Consider the following 12,250-nt stretch of genomic DNA (forward strand, 5'->3'; position numbering starts at 1 on the left):
GCTCTGGTCATCAACCCCTGGAATTTGCTATTTGCTGCGGTAGTGGGACAGGAAAATGATAGACATTTCAAGGACAAACTGAACGAAAATCTGGGATGTAGTGCAGAAATCGATCTTGATGACTGGACTTCCTATGTGAATTTGGCGAAAGGGCTCAAACGGTTTACATAATGCCCTCTTCCAAGTGAATACTGAAAAAATGAACCGACTAGGAATTGTGTGGATTCAGTATGGTTTTCAGGATAAGTCAGACAAACCCGGAAACGATAATTCATGGAAAACTGAAAAAAAGAATAGACCCCTCAAGTATGTATGGTGTTCAGGGGTTGGGTACTGAGTAAATTTGCTGATTTGCAAACAAGATGCTGGAAAACGCCAAGGATGGTAAGAAGTTCGGCTTTTTTTAAGAGACAAAAATATCCAAACAAGCTGGTAGTAATGCTTCACACACGCTAGTTGTTTCCGCTATTTGTGAATAACGAAAGAATAACTGAAAGAGTCGCACAAACAGTAAGTTTCACGAAAGTCAACACAGTATATTCAGGATGTTAGTAAGAAATAACAACTCAAAGTACAACATTCACAATACCTTACCAGAGGGATAGTGGATCATCTAAGATCGTCCGACTGGGCTAATCAGAATCGCACCACCTCAGAAGATTGGCTCTCCCCGTACTGGTTTATTGCACGAATACTGAATGAAGGAAGCCCAGTGGATGCGACATCTTCGAGAATGATAAAATTTTGATCTGTTGGTACAATCCAGTGTTTGACAGATTTTCCTGGCCGGAAAACAGTTACTTTGTGGAAGTGAATACTGTGGTCGACATTTAAATTTTCCCAGTGGACCTTGACATACTTCCCCTCAGCGGTAACAGTTGGGGCGCTAGGCTTTTTGGGCACTAGGAAGATAGAAAAACGAGACCTACGTCAAGCCTCCAATCCAGAAGGAAAAATTAATTGTACTGTGTTAAGAGAAATAGCTAGCCTAATGTTGCTGAGACGCAGATTATGAGTGCATGCTGGAAGGAGTTAGGAGAAATCACAGTACAGTGAAGGCACATTTTCCACATCGATTTGCAAAGTTTGTTGGCAAAGTAACGCCTACCTCAGGTCTCCGTATCCTTGCTGACAAATACACTGCGTGGCCCGGACCGCTGAGGTAGTTCTGTAATGTACCAGGCTTCAGTGACCTTGTATTATGACGAAAACACCTCCCATAGACCGGTAGATTGGTTTTGCAATGAAATAACTGGGGGAAAGCGGGTAAACGACATCGCACCAAACTAGTTTGCAATAAATTAGTATACATCACATTGAGCTGGTGACGAATTGACTCACAGTTAACTGGTGCAACGACAAATTCGCTCGGATTGAGATGTTGCACTATTAACCGGCCACGGTGAATTGACGGAGTACTCAGAGTACTCAATTCGTTTTGACGCTCAAAACACACCACCGCATTTAATAGCATTAAGTGGCATTTCCTTTAAAACATTTCAAAGAATAGATGATGGGCTAAATCTGACGAACATTACGTTGACGGAGATTTTATAGAATCTTGAAAATTTGACTTCCGCAGTCCGAATTTCTACATTCAGGTCACTTCTTTTAGGACAGGGGGATTAAAAACATATCACTCTTCAGCAAAAGGTTCGTGACGTCGATCTCAGTCACTTTTGATAGCGAAAGTTAGTGAAAAAGAATTTATATCCACTAACCACGTCCTGGCCAAATAGGTTGCATTGGTGCCAGTTGCATTTGTCCAAAGGGTGACAGCGAGCTGACCGTTACTTGGTACAGTGTCGTCGTGGAATCAATAGGTACGTCGACACTGGTCTTTGTGTCCGCGTAGATTTGGACTTCACCTGTCTTTGTATCAACCACGTCCAGTCGGTAGCTCAGCACATTGCAAGTGTTGGATGAATCCCATTGAATCCGCGTACGATTGTCCGAGATATAACTGGACAAGATCACCGGAGCGATTTGCGCTGTAAAGTGAGACATCAGATCCAACTCTTAGACGTAGGTTCAGGTCTGATGGACATTTTACCTTTTTCGAGAATATATTCGAAAACAAGATTACAGTTGTGAGCTGGTGATGTTATTCCGTTTTGCTCACGCAACATACTACTTGGAAAGTTGCCGAAAACTCGGGCACCGCACTTTTAGCTTCGTCCCTCTTGAGGCTCAGCCGGTAGAGGTAGTCCTCGGGTTTTTGTCTATCTTATTACTCAACGAAACATCAAAATGCACGCCACTTGAGAAATATACTTATTTGCAAATCAAGTTGATATCAACAAGAGACCGAATCTTTCAGTAATGAAATTCATTATACGATTCTCTGTCGCTGTGCTAGAAAACGACATCCTTTTTCGGTGTACGAAATGTTTGATAGTGTTTCACTCTATGCCTTGAAATGCTGTGTTGAGTGACTGAATGCAAACACAGATGGGGAGATTGTATGCTGACGCTGGACAACGGACCTTATAATTAGACGCCAGAATAACAAATTGCACACCACAATCTTTCATTTTTACTGCTAAGTGCTGAGAGACTGTGCAGTTGAGGGTGAAATGTATTATGCGGTGGTATTTTTAGCGACACGCCACACAAATAAGACAATATGGGGACGCTGCCGGAAGTAGTCAAAATGGTGACTACTCGTCAGTATATTTTATAAGGGTAAAAAGAGTATTTATCGAATAACCTTGGTGCCAAATCGGCCCCTAACCAAGTACCAAAAATATACAACTTTTGTTACATTTTCTAACTTCGTTCGAGGCAAATGGAAAACTTCTCATAATTTGTTTCAGAAACCACGGCAGACGTTTCCTGATGCCCAGAATTTTTCAGGTGCATCGTTAATAGGCACTCATCATGTAATTCCCTTACGATATTTTGTCCGGAAATTACAAGAATGATGCTCGCACGGATATTCTTGTTCTTGGCATAAATTCGGCTTTTTAGCGTGAATGATCAAACCGTCACTTCATTAGCCGACTGCAATCCGGGTATCCTTTCGGACTCTCTGCTGGCGTCCTAAGTATCAGCAAGATTTTCAACACTGCAATATAAATTTGCGGATTTCCAGTTCAAAGGATTGTTGGAAAAAAAAACTCGTAAGAGCAATGCCAAAAGGCGCCCTAAGAAAACTTGAGCCTCGAGTAAAAGAATTATTCATCAGAATAATGCAAGGACCAGGCTAAAGCAACGTTATCTGGAGGTCAGTTCTTGGTATCCTGGGTAACATAAGTGGCGAAGGAGATTAAGTGGATCGATATTAATGACAGCCAGTATGCGATAGAGGCCGAATTGCTGCAAGTGAATAGCTTTTTGACACTAGTCAGTTTGGGTTGATTGTACCATTCTCTATTCCCTTTCAACGGAGTACTGAGTACATTAGGTCACTTCCGAACATGCTTTGATCTTCTTTTGACTATCCTTCTCCAGTGGGAATTTCCGTACTTACGAAAGAAGTTTATAGTTATTTTACCTCAGTGGGTTTTCGTGCAGGCTAGGGTGTTTCAGCGCAAAACATTATGTCTGTTTGGTCTGTATTGATCTGTTTATATTCCAATGGTTTATCAATTTAGTTACAGAACAGACATTGTCATACATGATAGACACGTCTCTTGGTCTTCGAACTGGAGACACACTTACGGTGAACATGTACTAGATCACAAAAGCATTCTTGTTAAAAACCTAGTCTGCAACAGCATCATGGGTTTTATTTTAAGATAGCTATTATATCTTAAGTCAGAGAGCGCCATACTGAGTGAGGGCGAAGAGAAGCGCCGTAGTTTTTGAATTCTGATGACTGGTTTTGCGTTGTTTATACCAGATGGAACATAAGAAAGCTTCAAACGGTTTCAACTGTTAAAATGCAAAATCTTTTTCGATAACAGTCCGTTGAGCCGGAGATTATTGAAAAACAATCATTTTGAAGGACGATACAGTAGCAGTCATTTGGGTGATCTGACAGTGAAGCCCTCGGAAGTAGCCAAATAAATAATTCCAAGAAATGAGCGCCTTCAAGCTGCAATCTTTTCGTTGTTCAACTCTAGCTGCTTTGTAAAGGCATTTTCGAACCATATTTTCTCAGTGAGACTATGGAGTTTCATCCCATAAAAGATTCCGCCTCCGTACCTAAACGACCTAATAGAAATGAGGGTTTTCTACCTCTCACATACACCTTAATGGACGTTCGCCGTGAGTGGCATATTAATGCCCGATTCCAACTAACCATCCGCATTCCAGGAGAGGAGTTAAAACTAAATATTCCACTACCTAGGAACCGAAACTCATGTAAGCCCTTCAAACGCGAAAAGGTGAAATGTTGATTTCATAGCCAAAAATTCCAAACGACCATTGCTGTTACAGAAAGTGTCCCCAACTAATAGACGGTGATATAAACTTTGTGGTTATTAAAATTCTGCAACCACATTACACAACCCAATAAAAGAATGAGTGACCACTGGTAATTTGTTGAAATATTGGTAGCTCGGGTGAGTTTATTGGTTGTTGATCAGGTGGCTGCTGATCTGTTCGCCGAGCTTGGCAATTGGCTTGCAAGCCAATTGCCAAGCACGGCGAACAGATCAACAACCAATAATGAGTGACCACAGCTGATCTTTTCACACTGTCTCCAATAACTCACAAGCATATGGTAAGTATTGGTGAGCGCCTCAAAAATTGCCGTTTTCTGCTTATTATCATGACAGAAAGCGGGTAATATTCGGAAACGGAAAGCAGTTGATACGTTACATCGGTAGAAGAGCACACCGGAACTGTTTTACGACGACTTTGATTTTCTTAAACTCTATCCAAATGAATTTGATATCGGTTCAATCGAAAAACTTTTCCAGGTTGGTGCAATACGTCTAGATATTTTCAGCTGAAGAACATAAGGTTCCGCATATTTCGGAAGTTAACCACGAAAATTTAGTCAAACCTTGCTTTTTTAAATGAATATGATAGAAGGAAAGATAAAGAGCTGTGGACAGTCAGGATAACGTGTCAATCATCCGGTCTTGACGAAACTGATTTGACACATTTACAATATGGTTTTGAAGTAATTCCACGGATACTTACTGGTAAACGTATTTGCTGCAACAACAACCGACTCCTCGATGTAACCCGAAGCATACACAATTTTCAACTGAACATGGTAAAACGAACATGGTTTGGCGTCCAGAATGACAAATTCGCTGTCCTCACCACCTGCAACATATTCCTCCACTCCAGCGCCAAGTTCATTCAATAAAATTTTAGTCAAAGTCACACTGCAACCAGGCCGTGCAGTCCACGAAACCAAAACACTTCCATCGTTCATTATCTGTACTATCGGCACTGGCTTCAAGGTATTTTCTGAAAGGGAGAGTAAACATTAGCTATTGGTGAACCGAATTTTTATACAAATAACTGACACGGTCGCTGTCCACCGGCACTCGCCACAATCGACCTGTTTTAGTTTATTTGAAGGGTAATGTCTCCTCCAGCCTCAAAACTGAGAATGCATTTCTTCTGGCCCCTCGGGGGCTTACGCTTGCGCGAAGAAGAGCGATAAAGAGCAATAAAGACTTTCATGTGTGCTTGATTACAACTTAACATTCAGAATAGTATGGATCTGGCAAGGCCGTTGGCAGATAGCATAGTTAAGTTAGCATATAACTTAAGTTATATTGGCTCGGGTTTGAATCCTCCGTCAAACTTTCTTTAAGTGGCCACACGTGTCTCCATCAAATGATGTGATACAGTCCGTTTTCCGTGACGATACAAGAATAGGACTCTCACGAAAGCAATTTCACTGGAAGAATCTTTCATAGGACGACCAGGGGTTTTTCTAGAAAGTGGTCCTTTCTGGCAACGCAGCTGTATTTGTACAGCAGTGGAGTGTACCTGACCACTAACATTCGCAAAAGAACTTAGGTGATGTTTGAAATGCGGATTAAGGTGGGTTGAGTGTTCCCATGTTGATTCGAAAGCACACTCAATCTTTCATTCAATTTGACTACTTCGCTGAGCTTTTTGACGTTAGAAAGCGAGTACTTCCTAAATCACCAATCTTGAAATGTACTGCCATTACGTCCACAATGACCTTAGACCGAAAGCCTCATTACCTGCGATCCACTTTGTCGTGCAGCCCAATCGCATTTCACTGACGGGGTCGCAGATTGATACACACAGAAAATTTCTGGAGCAAAATGCAGCCACTTGCACTGTCAAATGTTGAAACCGTATTACTACATCCTACACATAAGCGTTTGAACGGTTGCTCAAATGAGCCGATGAGCATCGAATGCAAAAATCACTATTCATCCGTCATTGTAGTTCTATCATTAGGTATGCTTCAGTGAACGGGTGACTGTGGAAATAGGCCGGCAGCGTATGACATCAGAAAGGCAATGTTTGAAAGATCCACAGTTTTTAATACGACGTCCTGTAAATATTACCAAGATAACCCATCAGGAGAGTTAAATTGTATCCACAAGAATTCAGAGAAAACTGTGTTTTAGATTGAAAATTCTCCCGTGGCGTTCAATCCGAAGCGTTGCGAAGCGCTTAACCCAGTTCACCTTGAAATTGGGCGTGGCGCCTTAGGATTTCTATTAGATCAACTTGGGAGTTTTTCGCGATATCATACAAAAATGACCAAGATGTCTTGAGGCGGAAAATTGATATATATATATATATATATATATATATATATTATATGGCTATTCAGTTCGCATGTGTTTCATATATATATATATAGGCATAGAATTTCCCATCTTTTTAACGCGTCAGCTACCCACAGAATTACTAACTCGTTTACGTGGAAGACAAGGCGGTTTACGCGTGGCCGCGTAATATCTATTCATGTAATCGTGTGAAGTCAATCTAAATAGCAATTACAAGTTGACTGCAAGCTTGCACTAGTTATTTTACACATTCCGGAACGAAAGACGCAAAACAGAAGGCAATTCTTTTCCAAGTGGTTTCGTAAGGCAGGACAGTTCCCCGAATATCAATAATATCAAGTATTTATTCGTCGACAAAATACGGATGCTTTCAACGGGAAACTCAAATGAGGACCTTCTTTGTAACAAAGCACAAAATATAGATTCGGCTGAGTCCCCAACTAGAGTCGTCTTGATTTGCAAATGAGTTTTCAATTCTTATCAAGACAGCCAGTTCCAAACCCACAATATCGGTTCAACTTAAATATGAAGCGGCCTTTTCAGCACATTCAGTTGAGGAATTGCATGGAACTTCGCTGGTTCAAGCCTACCACATAGACAGGCGTGAGGGATGTCCGGGATAACATAACGATGACTGCTGCCGACTGACTCATTTTTCTCTGGGGCCTTGAGTTCTACCGCATGATCTAAAGGTGTTGTCACAAGACTGGTGGATGATTGCATTGCTGAAGTCCTTTGTCACAGAGGACAGTGGGCATTTTCAGCTGCTGTTGTGGCTGCTGTAGCTCGCTGGGCCCAAGTACAAATAGGACAGATCATGAGTAATATGTAAAAGACAAATAAGCAAAGAGAGATCCACGGCTCCGGCGCCTAATTTATTTTTTATGCCACCACAAATTACCATTGGGAAAACCTAGAAAAGATCGTATTCTAGAGCTTATCACAAGCTTTGTACAATAGGCTGAATCTTTCGGCAAAGTCGGTAAACTTGGGATCCAATTTCTCAACTGACAGCGAAACACAATTGAGTTCGCCGGACTGTCATCAGGATACGGAGCAGTCATTGTAATATCTTATAAACTTCACTGACAAACAGTCGGAAAACCCCAGCATACCACTTCGCAGAAAAATACAGAGGCTTTTTTGATTACTTTGAGCACGTCCAAACGTCCGAATATTTCTACTGACGAATGATCTGGATCTAGGGTGACAAATCAAGAGAGTTGAAGACCACTAACTTCATTAAGTGATTGATGCAGGGCAACAAATGGGCCACTTTTATTACGCTACACGTATGGCTTAAACCTGGACTCACTTTCATGCAGCCCGGTGACACGACGGTACGGAAAATCCGTCAATGGACACCTCGAAAGATGGACTGGTTAAGTTCTCGCATTCAGCGATGACATCTCCTTATAATTTGTATTTGGTGACAGGCGAAAGTTAGAGAAAAGGATCTGCAAGCAACCAGAACTGTTCAAACCGTTCGTTTACACGGTTCCTTAGGAATGTGCAAAGGCAGCTCGTTTCTGCTTCTGTCAGCCCTATTCCAATGCTAGTGCTTTTGTTGATTTGGAATTATTCGTTGCTTTGGGTATTGTTAAACTGGTATTAGTCGATGAATGTTTCATCTGAAAGTGTCGCAACCAGGCCGGATTGTGCAGCAAGTGTTGTACCGTTATTTTCTCAGAGCCAAAGTAATGCACTGAATGGCGAAAGCAGCACACTGATGCCAGCTACTCAAAGTAAGAGCTACTGGTGTGTGTTGCTCTCCTTATATCAAACAAGCGCTCAACTGCGGATTGCACGTGCTGTCTTATAAACCCCCCAGTGCATTCCCAATGTGTGTGGCACTCGAGTTAGGTTACTGAGCCCGCCAGCTTTGGACCGCTCAGCGTCTCACTATCGGAAGGCACAGTCAGGCGCTACGATACCATACAGGTATTTCCGCTACTTCACTTCAGAGGACCCTTTTATGTGCGCGACGAAAACTCTCAATAAGTCATTTAAGGGGTACCAACCTATTTAGGACGTCCTCGAATTTCTCATGAGCTTATCATTGAATTTTTTGTGACAATTAGGGGTGCTCTGTAAAGCTGTACGAGGGATGGCCCCAGTAGGTCGAAAATATAACACGAATGTACGTGCGTTTTCTTTACCTTCTATCCCCGTTATACATTCCGACCAGTAAATTTGTGGGTAAACGAATTCAGCCTGCTAACACCTTGATACAGAGACACTTTTTAACAACAGATTGTCTAGATGGATTCAGAAAAATCACGCCTCGAAATGTTCTAGTTTGAATCAGGCTGATGTTGTTGGTTGGAAGATCATCAGCTAAACTGAAATATTGTAGATGCGTGTCTCCATGATAGAACTGCTGTCTTCGAGGTTGTTTCAACTTGACCTTTGTGAAGGAGCACAGTTTACTGACAATCAAGACCCAGAAATCACTGACCTGAGGCTCTGTCTCTCTGTTAAGGTAGGCCCAGTGCGACAAACCAAGTCGATGCGGTATCATTCCTTGGGGTGAGAAGCCACATCGCACTGATGAAACGACTGACTACCAAACTTCAGTCAGTCAGAAATCGACTTGAGGACGAGAATCAGGCGAGTCACCGAATTTAACCACACCACTCGTTGATACTTTCGCGTCAGGATTTAAAAGGACTACGTATTTTGGAACACTTACTTACTTGTAGAGCTTAGATACAGTGAAATTGATGTTACATAATTTTTGGTGGGAAAACGGAATGGGCCGATATAATGGTTGCAAAGAATATACAAAACATTTTTCTGCTTCAGTCTGATAACAGTTTCTATTTCCAGTCAGCTAGACCCTGGGGTGTTTGTACAAAAATACTTTAGCTGTGAACTGCAACCAGTTTCTGGTCTCATTTGGTGCGTATTGTTTCTGACGCCTGGGCACAAAGTGAATGTAGACGTCATTAAAGCTGGGCAACTCACTGGGGCACCATCATACAGAGCTGACCATTTTCCAAACCTTTACTTATTCAACCTAACACTGAAAGTCAAAAAGGGGAACAAACACGACTGACTTTTGAGATTCTTTGATTCGGGAGTTCCAGGTATTCGTTCAAAAACTGCGAGGAGAAATTTCAAAACAATTCATTTTGATGATGTGCAATGCGTTCAAGACATCGTAAACAAATACCTGGGAAAGTTGTTACGGATAGTGGATCTGAAACGCGCTCACTGCCGTCTTGATGTTGCATAATACTTCTGAATTCATAATTAGTGCATAGTTGGGCTCCATCTATTGCCACAGATTTGTTCCCGGCTAGCTGTGTATCAACTTTCCATGGTTGGTGGTTCTGCTCGACATAAACACGTATGCGTTGTGGTTCACATTCGTAAGGAATCGACCAGTCAAGCTTGAGAACTTGGTTTTCTATTCCTTTAAATGTGAGCGAAGGTTTTCCTTGGGAACAAAGCGAAGGAAAAATGGGATAAATCTCGATAGCTTACCAAGGTCCGAACCATGAAGTTTACAACCAGCTGTATGAAAAAATCAGAAAAAACGGTGCTTATAAAAAGATTTTGAGGCTTAAGAGCATTGAAATTGGGGGACATTTGTGCAATGTTGCCAACTTTTATATACCACGTAGTGACTCGTGCATTTCGCAACGGTTAGTGTGCGGTGACATTTTGATGACCTTGAAGAGCGTTTCGCTCTGCAAACCCACACTCCCCATTTATCAAATAGTAATCTCTTGAGCGGTGTAAACAAAATTAGTAGACTATAATACCCTTTACACCACTCAATAATGATGTTAATAAGGACATCCGATTGCGTGGTGGACTTTTTATTTTAACTGTAGCGGGTGACCTAACTTACATACCTGGGAGTGTCAAACGCGATAGTGCGTTAACATGATACATCTGTAAAATAGGCACTCAGTGCCTGTCGTATGTTTAAACAAGAATAGGAAGTCAATATGATAGGAACCACGTAAATAGAACATTGCAGTGTGGGAAATAGACTATCTAAACGAAGTGAGCCCCTTGAAGAGTGGATTAACAAGCTTTTATGCCTTATCAGCGACTCTGGGTACCTTCAACCCCTACTACATTGTGTGACATGTTTGAGCAGTCGGGAAATTTTAGATTCAACCCGTAAACGAGGATCTTATCAACAGCGCTCTGTCAGCGCCATCGCCTCGGGTGATTCTGCAAATTCTTTGTTTCCGTGATAACTGAGAATGTCCATTGACCAAGGCGTTGTAACTAGAGCACCATATGTGGATGCAAATAATCCTTTCCGATGTGGATAATTGCAAAGCACTGTAGTGTGAGACCCACCGACAACAACTGCAATTAGTCTTCTGTCAAGACTCTAGCCTCTATGGCTTCAACGGAATCAGCCAAGGTTCTTGTTCCCTATCGCGTGGGACACGAAAATGAGGCTGAAGTGCATGATGCGCTGATCTACATTTACTTGCATGAATTATAAAAAAACAGACAGACACATTTGTGTCGTTTGAAGGATATACAGCTACGATAAAAGACCTGTCTACTGATGTTAATATGAAGATCAACACGACTGCGAATACCATACAAAATGCTTCAACATGAATGTACAGCACAATTTCCACCAATAGTAGACGGCTGCTGGGCTGTGTGTAAGGGCAAGTCTGATCCAAATTGTTCCCTCGTGGGCGTGCGCTGTCTGTGAGCGCGCTGATGGATGGGTTAGGCTGCGGGACGTCTAGTGCAGGAAGAAACGCTTAAATGGAAAGGGATCGAAATCAAACAATTTGGTGTAAATGTCCTTGGCCAGAGATAAAGTACGTGATTGCGCCGACCTCGTTTGGTTCAATTACGTTCTATAAATGGTATAGAAAGCTCTACTCTGGTTTATGTCGGGGTGTGTCGACAAAATGTTGGCCTGCAGTGCTACTTATGGGTATCTTGTATCAGGTCTCTGTCTTTTGACTCAGTCGTCCTGTCGTTCATCCAAAATAATTGCATGTGGAACAAGATACCAAGGAATTTTGGCCTCGGTAATTCACATTAAAAGATAATCACATAACATTCTAACGGTCGCCTATCAGTATAGCAATAACGTAAAAAACGCACAAAGCATCTTTTTATGGCCTTACTAATCCTGCAACTGGGCCAACCTTTCTGGAGAGCACACCGGAACTGTAGATTAGGGTAGAAATTCCTCAGGATTTTCTGACACGTCAAACGAACTGTGACCGACAACATTATTAGGAAGGCCAATTTCACACAAGATGTTTCGAACTATTCCGAAGCCTCATAGCAGAGTGCCTTCGAGACATATTTGGACTATCTTGAATGATAAACTCAGAAACGCCCGTTTCATATCAAAAAAGCTGCTGGAACTGGTATAGTCTCCTGATCAAGTAGATTTTTGGCGTAGATTGCACCTCACGGAACCGGCCGGACGTCTGATAAGACCGAATTCGAAGAGTGAAGTTTTTTAATCTCTTCATCTTCGGTAGTGAAACTAATAAGATGACAGCTTACAGTCCGACTGGGATTGACCTGACTTCTAATTGACTAGATGACACAGGAAGAGC

At 42.0% G+C, this 12,250-nt stretch overlaps 1 protein-coding gene across 1 annotated transcript in view; it reads right to left on the minus strand.

Annotated features, from left to right (window-relative positions):
• Positions 1–636: 636 nt before the first annotated feature.
• Positions 637–12,250, minus strand: part of T265_05770 (hypothetical protein) — a gene marked incomplete at both ends in the record, with an annotated part of 13,247 nt that continues 1,633 nt past the window's right edge. The window contains 4 exons of the mRNA XM_009170850.1: positions 637–902; positions 1,722–1,991; positions 5,095–5,370; positions 9,859–10,125. Of these exons, the coding sequence (XP_009169114.1) occupies positions 637–902; positions 1,722–1,991; positions 5,095–5,370; positions 9,859–10,125 (1,079 nt within the window). The remainder of the gene's footprint in view (positions 903–1,721; positions 1,992–5,094; positions 5,371–9,858; positions 10,126–12,250) is intronic.

Source organism: Opisthorchis viverrini (assembly GCF_000715545.1).
Source record: "Opisthorchis viverrini unplaced genomic scaffold opera_v5_106, whole genome shotgun sequence".
NCBI classification, from domain to species: Eukaryota; Metazoa; Platyhelminthes; class Trematoda; order Opisthorchiida; family Opisthorchiidae; genus Opisthorchis; species Opisthorchis viverrini.